At 38.4% G+C, this 18,185-nt stretch overlaps 1 protein-coding gene across 1 annotated transcript in view; it reads right to left on the bottom strand.

Moving 5' to 3' along the window:
* LOC124619463 (ATP-binding cassette sub-family F member 1) overlaps nt 1–18,185 on the bottom strand; it is an 85,306-nt gene that overhangs the window by 34,945 nt on the left and 32,176 nt on the right. Inside the window, exons 3-4 of the mRNA XM_047145862.1 lie at nt 15,160–15,401; nt 604–829 (exon numbers count right to left, since the gene is read on the bottom strand). Of these exons, the coding sequence (XP_047001818.1) occupies nt 604–829; nt 15,160–15,401 (468 nt within the window). The remainder of the gene's footprint in view (nt 1–603; nt 830–15,159; nt 15,402–18,185) is intronic.

Here is an 18,185-nt window from a genome sequence, read left to right as displayed (position 1 = left end):
AGGATGTAGGTTGCAGTAGATACTGGGAGATGAAGAAGCTTGCACAGGATAGAGTAGCATGGAGAGCTGCATCAAACCAGTCTCAGGACTGAAGACAACGACAACAACAACAACAACAACAGCCGAAAGAGATAAAAGCTATCCCAAAGATTGACTTACAGAAATGCTTTTGGGGTGGGAAAAAGCTCTGGTGTGACTAATGACACAAATTCCTGTTATTTTTTAACACATTCCTTAGAAATGAAAATGAAATGATCATATGGTATTAATTGGCTTGGATATCCCCTTCAGGGTTTGGCCACCGTATTGCAAGTCTTTTTAGTTGACGCCACTTCGGCGACTTGCGTGTCTATGATGATGAAAGGCACAAAACAGCCAGTCAACTGTCAGGAATCGAACCTGGTTCCCTTTGCGTGGTACGTGGTGACGCTACCACTGCACTACAGAGTGCACATATCACAATTTCAGACACACGACACAAGAAGGGCAGTACAATATACAACAGATACAGTGAAACTGCATAAAAATTCTGACATTTTCAGTCCCATTTTAATAGAACTTACCATAAAGTTTAACACGGATAATCTGGCATATCACACTTACCTCTTTGAGTCTGTCCTGCACAGACATATCACCTTGCTCCTGACGAGCTTCAAGGTCTTTGCATTCAGCTAGCAACTCCGTGCGTTTTACATCTGCCTTTAATACTGTCTCTACAGCACTTGTGTCATCTGCCACTACTTCTTGCTCACAACATAATATGTCAATGCCTGGTGGAATTGCAAAGGCCCGTGATGCTATATGCCTCAACAAAGTCGTTTTACCATGCCTGTGAGAGATAAAGACAAAACTACAAATCAGAACGTATAACATTGCAGGATTCGTACCCCTGTTTGAGTAAGGAACTTCACACAAGTAACCAAAAAATTGGTTAAAACAAAGTTCAATAAATTCAAAGTGACGCTACTGTAAACACATGCATTTCAGGGAGCTAACAGTCCATATTTTAAAGACTAGATTTTAAGGTTTTTATAAGAAAACCTGTCATTATAAACACTGTGATGTATATTTGCAAGAAAATTTGGATAATTTCTATAAATTACATCTGTAAGTACTATCTTATTAAAAGAACTTGTCAGCAGTCAATATCTTATACTGCAAAATTCTGATCTCTGATCTATCAATATTCAATGTGGAGCAAGACAAACAATAACAGTGCACACAACTGTCAAAAGTTTAACACTTTGGAGATAAGAAATGTAGAGCTCCTATGTCACAGATTACACTCCAAGAAGAGGAGTTATGTAGGACTACGTCCACCATATCTAAGCTCTGTAAATGTGATACATTTATCTGTCATGTGTATAAAGATGCTCTATGATGCTTGTTTTACCATGAAAAAGACCAAGATGGCAGCAACTGTCACTCATATTGCTGAGAAAGAAATACAGACAACAGTATATGTTACTTGCTTTGTGGTGTTCACTTCCCCTTTGTTACAAAGCACCACATCTCACAAGGTCACACACAGTGCAGAGAACATTGATTGTTGTCTGCTACACACACTGATTTATTTTCAAGATGGCCTTACAGTAGAGTACTGAAAAACAGAAAAGCACTAACTGCCCAAAAGCTGTAGAAAAAAAAGCACTTCCATATGGCAGAGAAGACCATTTTTTGTTCGTGAAATGGAGAGCTGCTAGGAATGTACTACTTTTGAAAAAGGACAAAATGACTAAATCCAACGTTAATTTCAGAACCACATTAGAAATAAGAGAGATGACAAAACCCTATTGTATTTCGAATTATAATAAAAACAAGGCTGGTGTGAACCGCAGTGACCAGCTAATGGCAACCCTTTTGAAAGCACGTAATGTTGTAGAAGAGGCCTCACACCCACCTCCCCCCTCTTTCATTCTAATGACCAGACAACTTCCTTGTGAAACTATTCAGATTTCCACAGTTTACAGGACAGTTAAACATGCAGTAATGCTGTGGTTGGGTAGTACACATTAAAAAATTGGTTAGAACTCGAGATTCCACAATTTGACGTGTCATGAAGAGCTAGCGGTATCTTTAACAGCAGCAATAGAGGAAGCATTGCCATTACAAAACACACACACACACACACACACACACACACACAGGCAGGCATACTCTACATTACTGAAAATGTGATACTTTTAGTGATCATTTGAATAATGAAACTGTTACTTGATGTTGCACCTTCACACTCACAGCCACAAAAGGACAAATGGGGAAACTTCGCTAAGGAACAGATAGCGGCAGGATGCATGAGGACAAGCTATAATGATCCCCATCCGGTAGTCACCTTGAGCACAAACTCATCTCTTTAACTGTGACTTTGCTACTCCTCTCACCTTCATAATATTAGAACAATTATTGTCTGAAAATATGTATTCAGCTCATTTACCTTGTGCACCTATGTAAATGAAGAAAAATCATTTGACTAAGATTGATAACTGATTATGAGCACAGGGCAATGAAAGTTGAGAAACTATCATGGTCTACTAAGCAGCACCAAATATAATGCCCAGGGAGGGGAAACGATTGTGAAGCAAGAATTACCATTTTCATTAGCATTTTGTATGACAAAGCCGGTAGTTTTGTTACTCTCACTTCAGTGCTATTGTTAATTAACATGGGCCTCTATAGTTCTATGCCATTTTAATTTATAGTTATACCGTTCAGTGACTTAACTGAGGACTCTGGTTCAATATTTTAGCTCTCAAGAAGAAATACAGAGTGTGGGTTCAATCAATTCAAAATCTGTCACAAAGTAATGTGGTTCACTGGGCACAACTTCTCCTGATAGAAAGGAAGGAAGGAAAACTGGAACAAAGTTTTTAGTAAATGATTCATTTTAGTTTTGTACTCAAAATTCTAAAACTAAATGAATTTTATGCACAAGTTAATGTAGTTTCCCATGAGTGCATTGCAAAAATATGACAATTGACAATATGCATTGTTGATGTAAGAAACATGATCTACACTGCCAATACAAGATTTTTATTTTCAGTCTGCTATCAAATGAGATTAGATCTACATTTCCTCTAGTTCTGGGTCTTTGGAAGATACTTTTCTATTGCTTTTTAGGATCAGCTGAGATATTTGATAGTGCTTGATGAACCTGCAATCAAATTGTTACTTTTTAACTAAGCTAGACTATGGATACACTCCAGATCAGTATATCACTACATGTAAGGTTTTGTATTAACATTCATTAGCTTTTGGCAATTTGTAGCCTGAAAACGAACTTTAGTGAATGGAATCATGTCATCAAAGCAAACTAAGGTGCAATTACCTGCTTCAGAACTTTCGACATACAATAGTAAATGTTTCTGTGTGGAACCAAGTGCACTTTTGTTTTCCATATATCTCTGCAATACAGTAAATGTCTAGCAATAAATTTAGTAAATATACGATAATGGAGAGTCCAGTAGAGATGCAGTGCCAGAACAATGCAGCCATGTCCTCCATGTGAATACTTTTTTCAATGTTATTTATTTGCCTATCACCCACTCAACTATGTTGTTAATAGTTACGCTTAACTTGACCACTAAAATTATGTTATGAATGGCAATGATGCTAAATTCTGAGAAATAACTACGTTTATAACTGTGGAAACTTTTGACACATTCCTGTGCACTAAGTTTTAATGTCAGAAGCATAACTTAACAGATTGAAACTATTATTATTATTATTATTACTGAAAAAACTGTCTCAATCACACAGTCATTTATTAAAAGTATCACTAGTTTTGGCCTCTAGTAGTAGGCCATCTTCAGATAATGCACCATTCGGCTGACGATAACACTTGGAACAACTATGCTGACCCTAGTCAGGAAAATGTTTTGTGACTGGGGTCAGCACACCTGTTCTAAGTGTCATCGTCGTCGGCGTCATCGTCATCGTCATCCGGATGATGCATGATCTGAAGATAGCATACTACTGGAGGCCAAAACCAGTCATATATTTAATAAATGACTGTGACTGAGAATGTTTTTTTACTAATTTTACTTTACTGAGAGAAAAATTGTTAAGTTCCAACAATGTTATCTAAACTTTTTATTGTTATATCTCAAATTGTGAATAAAATTCACTGTATTCCTTTGTAAGTAATGTCATTTCCTGTTTTTTCCCCCTGTAATGTGAAAATGAATTTCTTTGTTATTGTAGTCTTCAGTCCAATGACTGGTTTGACATAGCCCTGCACACTAGTGTATACTGTGGCAGCCTTTTTGTCTCTGCATAACTACTGGAACCCTCATCCACTTTAATTTGTTTACTGTAGTCAAGTCTTAGAGTTACTTCAAAATCCTGTATCCCCCCAACACGCACACACCCATACATAATTCCCTCCATTACCAAACTGAACATTCCTTGATGCCTCGTAGTATATCCTATCAAACTGTGCCATAAATTTCTTTTCTTCCCAACTACATTCAGTACCTTTTCACTAGTTATTTGATCTACCCATCTGATCTGCATTCTTCTGTAACACTACATTGACATAGCTTGCATTCACTGCTTGGCTTAACTGTTTATTACCCACTTTTCAATTCCGTAGAACACTACACCTTTTGTAAAGAATTCCTAACACTTAAATTTTCATCTGAAGTTATAAAATGTTTCTTTTTCAGAAACACACATTGCCAGACTGTATTTGGTATCCTCTCTACCTCAGTCAATGTCAGTTATTTTGTTGCCCAAACAGCGAAACTCATCTACTACTGTTAGTATCTTATTTCTTAATCTGCTTCCACCAGCATCAAAGGATTTAATTCAACTACGTTCCATTAACCTTGTTTTACTTTAGTTGGCATTTGTCTTATAACACCGTTTTAAAATATTATACCTTAAATGCGACTATTTTTGATTAGGCTCTACTGCGACTTATCAATATCAATTGACACCACAAGTTTATTTTTAAGAGCCATTGTCATCAATTTCCACAAGGCATTAAGAGGAATAGTACTGCATGTATGTGTTGTGCTCCAATTGTATGGCATTGTATAGTAGACCGTAATCCTCATAAAGCCACCTGATGGATTAAACCTTCAAAACATGCCGTTGAAGTAAACAGTGACTGGTAACAGTGAACTTATCATTCTGTTCAACTGATCTTCCGAGTCCTTTGCTGTCTCTGACAGAATTACTGTGTTGCTGGAAAACCTAGACTTTTTCCTTCTGCTCCCTAAACTTTAATTCCCTTTCCAATTTCCTCTGGTTATTTTGGTGCTTGCTCAATGAACAACAATAGTGATGGACTACAATCCTGTCAACTGCCTCACTCACACATCCTTCAGATAATAATAATAATAATAATAATAATAATAATAATAATAATAATAATAATCCCCGTGGAGGCTTGGGAAAAGAATAGGCCTTCAGTATGTTCTGCCATTCGTAAAAGGCGACGAAAAGAACAAACCACTAATAGGGCTAACCCCCCTTTTAGTGTGATTAGTTGGTTCAGGACAGAACTAAAGAAGCCTCAGACAAGCGCCGTCATGGTCGGGGACGACGCTTGAACCCTATGCCCGCCCACAATGGTAACGACACTGCTAGCCAACTGGAAAATGATTTAAATCCAAATAGAGGTGTTTTGCAGGATATGCTTCCTGCAACCACCCTAGAAGGAAAACAAAGACAGAGGATGAGATGGCCAGATGAAGTTAACCGACACCTCATGATCTGTTATTACCAAGCAACAAACCTAGGAACCAACACAACTGGATACAGATCACACGTATACACAACATTTATTACCAGATACCCAGAATTAAAATTTTTAACAGAACGACGACTAGCTGATCAGATCTGTGTAATAATCAAAAATAACAGGATACCCCAGTCAGAATTAGAACACATCAAACAACAAGTACAACAAATACTGGAACAAAATAATACGCAATCAGAAGAAGAAGAAAATACAGTAATGGACTCAAACATCCCAGAACAAACAAACAAAGAACACCACGCATCAATTAAACAATCAGAGGAAAACGACATCTTAAGATGGCCACCAGAACAAGCACAAATAGGACATGATGTGACACACATGTTAGATATAGAAGAAAAATTTCAGCTAACATATATAGAATACAAAGACTCAAATACAGACATTAGACAATTATTGCATAGACCACCAAAAAACCTACAAGTTGAAACAACAATAACAACTATCAACACAATCATACACAACAAAATAAATGAAAACACAACTATGGAAGAGTTACAACTACTGGTTTATACAGGAGCACTCACTACACTAAATATACACACTAGGCAGAGATCAGAACCAACCAACACACGGAAGAAACCCACAAAACCAGCATGGCAACACAGGCTACAGATCAGAATAGAAAAACTGAGAAAAGACATCGGACAGCTAACACAATTTATAAGAGATGAAATATCAGACAAAAAACGAAAAAGGTCAGGTAGAATCTCACAACAAAAAGTGATAGAGCAATTAGATGAAAAGAAGCAGAAATTACAGGCATTGGCCAAACGACTTAGAAGGAAACAAAACCAAACATTCAACACAAACCAAAAGAAATTTTACCACACAATAGATAGCACACAGATTAAAATAGGCAATCCACCAAACATAACAGACATGGAACACTTCTGGAGCAACATATGGTCATACCCAGTACAACATAACAGGCATGCACGGTGGATACAAGCAGAAACAGACACATACAAGATGATACCACAAATGCCTGAAGTGATAATATTGCAACATGAAGTCACCCGAGCAATTAATTCTACTCACAATTGGAAAGCCCCTGGAAAAGATAAAATAGCAAATTTCTGGCTAAAGAAGTTCACCTCAACACATTCACATCTAACTAAATTATTTAACAATATAATAGAGGGAAACATTCCACGCGGGAAAAATATATTAAAAACAAAGATGATGTGACTTACCATACGAAAGCGCTGGCAGGTCGATAGAAACACAAACAGACACATACATACACACAAAATTCAAGCTTTCGCAACAAACTGTTGCCTCATCAGGAAAGAGGGAAGGAGAGGGAAAGACGAAAGGAAGTGGGTTTTAAGGGAGAGGGTAAGGAGTCATTCCAATCCCGGGAGTGGAAAGACTTACCTTAGGGGGAAAAAAGGACGGGTATACACTCGCACACACACACATATCCATCCACACATATACAGACACAAGCAGGCATATTTAAAGACAAAGAAAAACTCTATCGACCTGCCAGCACTTTCGTATGGTAAGTCACATCATCTTTGTTTTTAATATAAATTATTTAACAGTTACATTGCAGACCCATACACATTCCCTGATACGCTTACACATGGAATAACTTATCTGAAACCTAAAGATCAAGCAGACACAGCAAACCCAGCTAAGTATCACCCCATAACATGCCTACCAACAATATACAAAATATTAACTTCAGTAATTACACAGAAATGAATGACACACACAACACAGAACAAAATTATAAATGAAGAACAAAAAGGCTGTTGCAAAGGAGCACGAGGATGTAAAGAGCAACTGATAATAGATGCAGAGGTGACATATCAAGCTAAAACTAAACAAAGGTCGCTACACTACGCATACATTGATTACCGAAAAGCTTTTGATAGTGTACCCAACTCATGGTTACTATAAATATTGGAAATATACAAAGTAAATCCTAAATTGATACAGTTCCTAAACACAGTAACTAAAAATTGGAAAACCACACTTAATATCCAAACAAATTCAAATAATATCACATCACAGCCAATACAGATTAAGCATCGAATATACCAAGGAGACTCATTAAGCCCTTTCTGGTTCTGCCTTGCTCTGAACTCACTATCCAACATCCTAAATAATACAAATTATGGATACAATATTACTGGAACATACCCACACAAAATTACACATTTGCTATACAAGGATTATCTAAAACTACTGGCAGCAACATATCAACAACTCAACCAATTACTAAAGATAACAGAATTATTCAGCAATGATATAAATATGGCTTTTGGAACAGACAAATGTAAGAAAAATAGCATAGTCAAGGGAAAACACACTAAACAAGAAGATTACATATTGGATAACGACAGCGACTGCATAGAAGCGATGGAAAAAACAGATGCCAATAAATATCTAGGATACAGACGAAAAATAGGAATAGATAATACAAAAATTAAAGAAGAACTAAAAGAAAAAATATAGACAAAGACTAACAAAAATACTGAAAACAGAATTGACAGCAAGAAACAAGACAAAAGCTATAAATACCTATGGTATACTAATATTGACCTACTCATTTGGAGTAGTGAAATGGAGTGACACAGACCTAGAAGCACTCAATACACTTACATGATCACAATGTCACAAATACAGAATACATGATATACATTCAGCAACAGAAAGATTCACATTAAGCAGAAAGGAAGGAGGAAGAGGATTTATCAACATAAAAAACCTACATTATGAACCGGTAGACAATTTAAGAAAATTCTTTATGGAACGAGCAGAAACTAGCAAAATACAAAAAACAATCACTCATATAAATACATCGGCTACACCATTGAAATTTCATAACCACTTCTACAACCCTTTAGATCACATAACATCAACAGATACGAAGAAAGTAAATTGGAAAAAGAAAACACTACATGCCAGGCACCCGTATCATCTAACACAGCCACACATCGATCAAGACGCATCAAACACATGGCTAAGAAAAGGCAATATATACAGTGAGACGGAAGGATTCATGTTTGCAATACAGGATCAAACAATAAACACCAGATATTACAGCAAGCATATTATTAAAGATCCCAATACCACAACAGATAAATGCAGACTTTGCAAACAACAAATAGAACCAGTAGACCACATCACAAGCGGATGTACAATCCTAGCAAATACAGAATACCCCAGAAGATATGACAATGTAGCAAAAATAATACATCAACAACTTGCCATACAACATAAACTAATAAAACAACACGTTCCCACATACAAGTATGCACCACAAAATGTACTGGAGAATGATGAATACAAATTATACTGGAACATAACCATTATAACAGATAAAACAACACCACATACCAAACCTGACATCATACTCACCAGTAAAAAGAAAAAATTAACACAACTAATCGAAATATCCATACCCAATACAACAAATATACAAAAGAAAACAGGAGAAAAAATTGAAAAATACACCCAACTGGCTGAGGAAGTCAAGGACATGTGGCATCAGGATAAAGTTGACATTATACCAATTATACAGGAGTCGTACCACACAATATCCACCAGTACATCAACGCAATACAGCTACAGCCAAATGTATATATACAACTACAGAAATCTGTAATTATTGATACATGTTCAATTACCCGAAAGTTCCTAAATGCAATGTAACATATACCGAACAGTTAAAAGGAAGTCACGGTTGATCAAGGTCTGCGTCACTTTCCATTTTTGACCAGACATAACGTCTGAGAAGAGAAAGAAGAAATAATAATAATAATGTGGTTTCTGTAGAAGATGCCCTATGTTCGGCTCCAAAATGAAGCAGGTCCATCTTAGCTGTGGAGAAGCCACATGCAACATAAACAATTCTTGCTTGTCATTATGTACTCTATAGTCTTCCTGGGGCACTGTGGGGTTAACAAATGGTTTGTATGACAGATGTGACTTGTGGGGAAGTTGCAGACAAAATAGCAGTGAACGTAAAACAGTTCTTTATTACTTTATTCAGCTTAGGCAGTCTTCTGCATGTGCCCTCCTCTTTGATCAGGACTACTGTGCTTTCATAATATTCTGACATTGTAGTGGCAGACAAGGAATACAGGACGCACTCATAATATGTGCTGCTGGGGCAGTTGCATAGTGTCCTGACATCACAGTTACACTGGGGCTCAATTGCCAACTGCGTCTGTAGCACCACAGGTGGCTCTGCTGCAATATAGCACGGGGTAGTCAGTAGCTCCTTCTCCATTGTGGTAGGTCATGGCACTGGCCAGAGCCTAATTCTGAACCAAGGTTGGTGGGTGGCAGCAGGAGACAGACTGACTCTGGTGAGGGCAAGTGGTACAGTAGAGGCAGCAGTAGTGTGCTGGCTCCAAGCTATGAGCAGTTGGGCAGAGTGTTTTCCTACTAATTTTATTTTCCTGAGAGGTCACTGTTAAATCCCAGTAATGCTATCTAAACTTATCATCATCATCATCATCATCATCATCATCATCATCATCTCAATTGTGAATGAAATTCACTGCATTCCTTTGTAAGTAATGCCATTTCCTGCTTTTCCCTTGTAATGTGAAAACAACTTTATGTGTTATTGTGGTCTTCAGTACAATAACTGGCATGACATAGCTCTGCACACTAGTGTATACTGTGGAAGTCCTTTCTACTCTGCGTAACTACTGGAACCCTCGTCCACTTTAATTGTAGTGAAGCCTTATTGTTACTCTAAAATTCTGTCCAACCCCCCCCCCCCCCTCACACACACACACACACACACACACACACACACACACACACACACAAAAAAAAAAGGTCCCTCCATCACCAAACTGACCATTCCTTGATGCCTCACACTATGTCCTATCAAATTGTGCCGTTACTTCTTTTTCTTCCCAGTTAAATTCAGTACCTTTTCATTAGTTATTTGTTCTACTCATCTGACCTGGTGGTGCAGTTATGGTAAAGATGCCGAGGCTGCAGCTGACAGTCTTGGTGCAGCTATGTAACAGGCGAGTTAAAATGCTGCCTCTTGATGCTGACTTTGCAGAAGTGCAGCATTTCTGTGCCACTGCGAAAAGGTCTGGAACAGGGTCGGCAACCAGTGTCCATCTGTTGTCAGGCAGGAGTGTGTCAAACTGCAGAAGCTTCCCGATCTCTCAAGTCATCGACGTGGAAGCGGCGGGATAGAAGCAGACACATGGTGAGAGGTGCTTCTGCCAGTGAGACACTGATCGTGGCTGCTGGCTCTCCAGATACACCACTGGCTCTGGCTGTGGCTTATGCCATTACATGTGAGTCCATGTATTTTATCCCTATCTTCAGAATTTCAATCCTGTATTACAGTCAATAATGTAGTAAGCTTTCTCCACATCTACAAACGTTATAAACATAATTTTCCCTTCCTTCAACCTCTCTTCTAAAATATTCATATGTTGTTTTGCCATATTTTTCTACATTTCTACGTAACTCAAACTGATCTTTCCCGAGTTTGTCTTCTACAAGTCTCTCCAGGCTTCTAAACACAATCCATGTCAATAATTTTGCAACTGTGACTTATTAAAATGATGGTTCTGCAGTATTCACATTGGCCAGCACCTGTCTTCTTTGGTGTTCTTCTTTAAATCTGAAGGTATTTCAACTGCCTCATATCTTACATACCATGTCGAATAGTTCTATCATGGTTAATTATCCCCAAGACATTAATAATTATGAAGAAATCTTGACTACCCCAGGTGCCTTGCTTTACATTAGGTATTTCAATGCTCTCTCAGATACTCCTCAGGGCACCATACATTCACTCATTTTCATTTACTTCCTCCTCACTTTCTATAATACTGTCTTCAAGTTTGTTTCCTCTTATATAATCCTTTCTCTGCTTACCACTGACTTCTCATTCAATTTCTTGGTTTTATGAAGCAACATCCTACACACAGCAACTGTCTTGGTCATAGTCACAAAAGCTTCTACAGCTTTGCATTTCTCTTCTAGTCATTCCTGCTCCATCATTTGGCACTTCCAGTCAATTTTTAGTTAACAGTGCATAAATACACCCTCTGATTTATTTAAACCCACTTAAAGTGCACAGGCATTGTAGTTTTTAACATTTCAAATCACAGTTTCATAAAAATATTGAGCAAGTTTTCCATTTTAACTGGATACCAACAATATTCACAATAATGAGATTGCTCTCACAATGGAATTAAAATCCAGATGTAAAATTCTTAATTTCATTACTATTTGTCAAATTACTAAAATTTCAGTTACCATCTCCATTATTGTTAAAATTTTTGTGAAAGGACTTAATTATAAAATTATATTGATGAGCTGAAACATTATGACCCCCTGTTTAACATTATGTTAGTCCACCTTTGCAACATAATAGAACAGTAAGTCAGTCTGAATGGATTCAAGTAGTAGTATTCTGGAGTACTGGCACAAGATGCCTATGTGCACATCACACTTTTTCCACAAATTCTGCTTGGTATACTGTTCTCATCTCTGTCCGATAAAACAACAAGTGGGATGGGATGCATGTGGTCTGCAACAATCTTCACGTAGTCCACAGCCAACATAGTCCCATTTATTACTACCGTAGGTCCCATGAAAGCATAAGTGACTGTCTCCCACAGGATAATACACCTACATTTATACACATAAGCCACCATACAGTACGTGACAGAATGTACCTCAAACAACACTTTCATCATTCCCTTTCCTGTTCCACTCTCATATGGAGCGAGGGAAACATCACTGTTGATACACTTCTGTGTGAGGCCTGGCTTCTCTTGTCTTGTTTTCATGGTCCTTACTCAATATACATACTGGCAGCAGTGGGATAGTTCTCCAGGCTGTTGCACAGACTGGTTCTCCAAACATTCTCAATAGTGTTTTGGGACAAGATTATAGTCTTCCCTCCAGGGATGGATGGAAGATTCATGGAGCATTTATATAACACTCTTATGTTGATCAAAGCTACTGATAACAAGCCTAACAGCATGCCTCTGAACTGCTTTGATGTCTTCCTTTAGTCCGATCTGGTGGAGACTAAACGCCTGAGCCGTACTCGAGAACTAGGCACACAAATGGTCTGTATGCAATCTTCTTTACAGATATGCTACACTTTCCAACAATTCTCCTAATAAACCAAAGTTGACCGTTCACCTTCCTTTCAAATGAGCTTATGCACTCCTTCCATTTCATGCCACTTTGTAATTTTGCTCTTCGATACTTAATCAAACTGTGTCAAACAGCATACCACTAATACTGTACTTCAGCATCCCAGGATCATTTTTACTACTCATCTCAATTAACTTAGATTTATACCAATCTGCCATTCATCACACCGAATAATCCCTCTATTCCTATCATCCTAAGTCCTCTCACAGTCATCCTAAGTCCTCTCACAGTCATCCTAAGTCCTCTCACAGTCATCCTAAGTCCTCTCACAGTCATCCTAAGTCCTCTCACAGTCATCCTAAGTCCTCTCACAGTCACTCAATGATGACACTTTCCCATACACTATAACATTGTTAGCAAACGAAGATTGTTGCTCAGCCTGTCTGTCACATTTATGAAGATAGAGAACAAAAGTGGTCCCATCACATTTCACTGAGGCACTCTTGATGATAACTTTGTCTTTGATGAACACTTGTCATACATGACAAGGTACTAGGTTCTATTATTAAAAAGTCTTCAAAGCCACTCGCGTGCCTGAGAAATGATTCCATATGCTTGGACCTTTGTTAACAGTCTGCTACTGTGTCGAACTCTTTCCAGAAATCTGGGAATACAGAATCTGACTGTTTTTGATCCACAGTTCGCAGGAGTTTCACGAGGAAAGGGAAGCTGAGTTTCACATGAGTGATGCTTTCAAAGTCTATGTTGATTTTTGCATAAAAGCTTCTCACTCTCATGCAAATTTATTATAATCATTCTTAGAATATGCTCAAGAATTCTACAGAAACCTGATGCAAACGATATTGGACCGAGTTTTGTGGGCATGTCTTTTTTCCTTTTTACATACAGGAGTCATCTGTACTTTTTTCCTGTCACTTGGGACTTTCTGCTGGCTGAGATATTCATGACAAATGCGAGCTCAGAATGGGACCAGTGCTGAATAGTTCTCTCTGTAAAATGAATAGGGATTCTATTTTGACTTGCCAACATCTGCTTTCAACACTTTCAGCAGCTTTTCAATGGTAGGGAAGCCTATTTCTAAGTCTTCGATACGGCAGGCAGACAATGGTATTTCTGTATAATCCTCCTGCACGAAAAGCTTTAGCTTTCCTTTTGACGTCTTCTATCAGCACAACGCACTGGTCTACAAGTGACTGAACAGAAGCCTTTAATCCTCTTAAGTGATTTTATGTACAACCAGAATTTTCTACGATTTCAGCATGATCTTTTGCTACTGCATGATGGAGGATGATGATTGTTTTGTGTCTATTTTTTGCCTGTCAACATATCTGTGATCTTTTTGTACTAAGAGTGCAACAATCCCTGTCTTCTTAGCATTTTCCAAATTTTGTTATTAAATGACATTGGAGCCTGCCCCCACTGCCTACGTCTATAGAATGGTGTATATTTCAAGTAGCCATTTGCCTGAATGATAGCGTATCTGGACATAACTATCGAGCTAGTTTAATAAGAAATATGATTCATCTTGCCAGGCAACACGTTTCCACTGATCCACAGTCCAATCTCGATGATGATCGCTGAGGTCGTAACTGATGATATCGTTGGGTTGACATGGGAATACACAGGAGTCATTTGCTGCAGTGCCCCTTGTTCAACAATGTGTGCTAAATGGCAAGTTTTGAAACACTATATATGCAACAGCACTGTACTCTGTCATCCAAGCTGCCACAGCCCCTCCACTTTACTGGGAAGCCAAGCCTCCAACCAAGTGGACATCCCCATTCAACACTATCTCTCCTACTTGTGTTTTCACCTTCCTTCAACACTTCCCATAGAAGCTCAACACAGTAGCACATGAATAGCTGAACAGGTTCACTGCTTCCAAGATGCTTGTTCCCAGGTGCCAAGCCGTAACGATCTGCTCATTCTCAAAGTAGCTTATATCAGTAGTTTTCCCATTTTCAACATGTGTCGTCTCTAGAATAATTGCCCATTCATCTGTGCTCAGCTTACATACAATTTTTATGTCTTGCAACTACAATGCCCTCAGGCAGCATTCAGTCTAATGGTGGATGGTGGTCATATTGTTCTGGCTCATCAGCATACCTCCCAACTTTTTATGAATTTGTTAAAGGATACAAAGGTGAGAGTATATGTCAGAAGAATACAAAAAATAGTGCAGCACCAGCAATACATTACATGAACACTACAGCAATTAATACAGCCCCAATCAATAAAACTCGTGCAATTTGCACACTCACCCATTAGGTCCTACAAGCCCGTATCTCCTCCCATTGGCTATCAACAGTGAGGCATTTACAAAGAGATCCTTTCCTTTGGCAGATATACTGAAGTTTTCAACCTTTATGTCAACTGCATTTTCCAGTGCCTGCAGCTGACCAGCTGACTTTTGAACTTGTGACATTGTGAAGTTTTCACCAAGTTCACTGTGACCTTGCCCACCTTTCTTTGTTAAGGTTTCCATTTGTTGTTCATACTCCATCTGAAAAATAAAACTCCCTCTATCATACTCAAGTTCCATTTTAACATTTAACACATAAGGAATAAAGGAAATTGTTCAGCCAAGGCAGAAGTACTACGTCGTTGATAGGTACACAAACACAAGGTACAGAGCTTGGCTAGCTTTCCAACTCGCATCCTCTTTCAAGCTTGTAGGAACAACAAATACACACACACACACACACACACACACACACACACACACACAGCCTATCTCATCTGTCAGCTCTTTCCTGGCCCTCATTGAGCGAACTGGGGTGAGGTTGGGGTGTGCGATGTGGTGGCAGGAGGCGGTGGGGTGATGGCCTAGCTAGCCCACGGACGTCTCTCCACTCTTCCACAAACCGCTCACGACTTTTTCCCAACATCCTCAGTGCTTCCTGCCTCTCTCCATCCCTCATCTCCCCCCCCCCCCCCCCCCAGCACACTCATTGTGGGCCAGGAAAGAGTTCACAGTTGACTGAGCACAATGTAGGGAGGTGTGTGTGTGTGTGTGTGTGTGTGTGTGTGTGTGTGTGTGTGTGTGTGTGTGTGTACGCGCGCACGCACCTGTTTTTCCTGCAAGCTTGAAAAAGGAAGTGCATTCCAAAAGCTAGCCAAGTGCTGTACCTTTTGTTTGTGTAGTTATCGGTGCAGCTCTTCTGTCTTTTGGTGAGTCATCTCCTTTATTCCTAAATAATTCTTAATTCTCAACCAGAACTTCCCATACACATAAGGTTTAATACATTTGTTTGAGGTAGTTTCAAAGAATAAAGCATCTCCCCCCCTCCCCTCCTTTGCGCACACATAAAAAAAGGTTTAGACTACGATAAAAATGTTGCACCACTCACTACAACTGTTAAGGACAAATTTATTATGAAGATTTATTAATCAGTTTATGGTCTAAAACACTGTAATCACCGCTGGAACATTAATGTAGATTTTAAAAAACGGTTACGCATGCACTCTGGAAGATACACTGTGAATCCTTGTGTTTATCAGACGTATATGGGGACATCTTTAATTGTAGCTGTTAATGTCTACAATATGTTAAGTTTTAGTAATAAAAAGCATCGAAGAGCAATTTAATGTAAAGCATATAGGAGAAATGTGATTACATATCAAAATCACGAGATATTCTGAAAGTGGTCTATTACAACTGCAACCAATCTCGTAACATAAAACAAATCCAAAATAGATTCCACATATAGGAATGCAATCCAATAATGACAAATAGAGGTGAGGGTGGGGGGTAACCACGAGGAAAATTTCCTACAGGGAAGCTGCAAAAAGTCTGATGTATGTACAATTGGATACAATGCCTAACTTGACACATACGACCTCAAGCGTATGTTGCTTCTGCAATGATCCAGGCATACTTCGCTGGTAGACTAAAGAATTGTTATATCTTATAGGGACTTAAGACTTGAAACTGGAATTTTATAGGGAAGAGAATCCTAACAACACCACATACAGTGATAATGACTGGGTATGTTGTGAACAGCTTTCTCAACTACTGAAGCTGATTACATCACTTTGCTTTTGAGGGTTATAAATACAAATTTCTCAGCTTGCTGAAAGTTGTTCAATTAAATTCTGTTATGATAAAGATGTGGTTGATTTATCCCAAACATGTGGTCACAATGGATAAACCAAACACATCAGTGTCAGTCACTTTACTGGTGAAAATTCTGAGTGAGCAGATACTTGCTGGTATGGTTACCAAGTCACTGTTAAGCATATAACCTCATCAAATGATTTTGGAGTGTCAATTCTATTGCAGTTGTGAAAGAGAATCTATAGCAGTGCTAGTTTATGTAGGGTGAGAAAGCAAAGGCAAGCAACCCAAAATATACCCAAAATAAGTAAAAACATTGAGGCTCAGTTTTCACTATATTAGAACAGATAATGCGGCAAATTTTCTGGTGTATGCAAACTCATTTTTAACATCTATACCCACCAAATTATGGCAGCAACATTATTCTCTTAAATAAAACTACAGTAAAACTTTGTGAAATTGGCACATGTATAATTCAGACATCTGCCCAAACCATACAAGTATTTCAGTCCTGATGCATTCAGTGCACTTTTATATGCTGACTTTTTGTATAAATGCTGAACGTGTCTAATGTGGAAATGGAAAGCAAATCTCAGAATCTACTTAATACTGCATTGTATAATGCAGAAAAGAGCCTATGCAGTACTACTGTATTACAGTTCATTAGCTATTCACAACTCTACTTTTAATACCTCTGTTACATGGCACAAAACCACGAAATGAGATCCAGTGCAGTGCTGCGCTGCTGGTGTGGACCCAAAACCACACCGTTCTGTGCAACAACGAACAAGTTACACTCAGTGTCAGTACAGTACATCAAAGGAAACAGTTCATTCATCAGTGCTTTGTATGTCGACTTTCTCGTTTTCCTTATTACTGACACACGCCGGCGCATACATGAACATAGTTGCCCATCTACCAACACATTGCTGCAATGTGCGCAGGAAAGAGGTGGGTATTGTTCCATTAAACAATGGTTTTACCCGGCAAGATCATTATTTTCTGCCAGCTTCAGTTGACTAGTAGCACTTTAAGAGATACAGTAACACAACGTTGAACAGACGGTATGTGTCATCAACAGTTAGCGAAAAGATTAATGTAATCAAGGCGAGTGAGGAAGACAAACACTCCGTGTGTGAAATTATGTTGCATTTGAAATGCAGTAAAACAAAAACTTATGAGACTTTAAGAAACATGGATGAAATTCAGGACGAATGGATGAAAGGAAAG

This window comes from Schistocerca americana, chromosome 6 (genome assembly GCF_021461395.2).
Source record: "Schistocerca americana isolate TAMUIC-IGC-003095 chromosome 6, iqSchAmer2.1, whole genome shotgun sequence".
NCBI classification, from domain to species: Eukaryota; Metazoa; Arthropoda; class Insecta; order Orthoptera; family Acrididae; genus Schistocerca; species Schistocerca americana.
The sequence above is the reverse complement of the archived record's forward strand: the minus strand, read 5'-3'. Positions and strand labels throughout refer to the sequence as shown.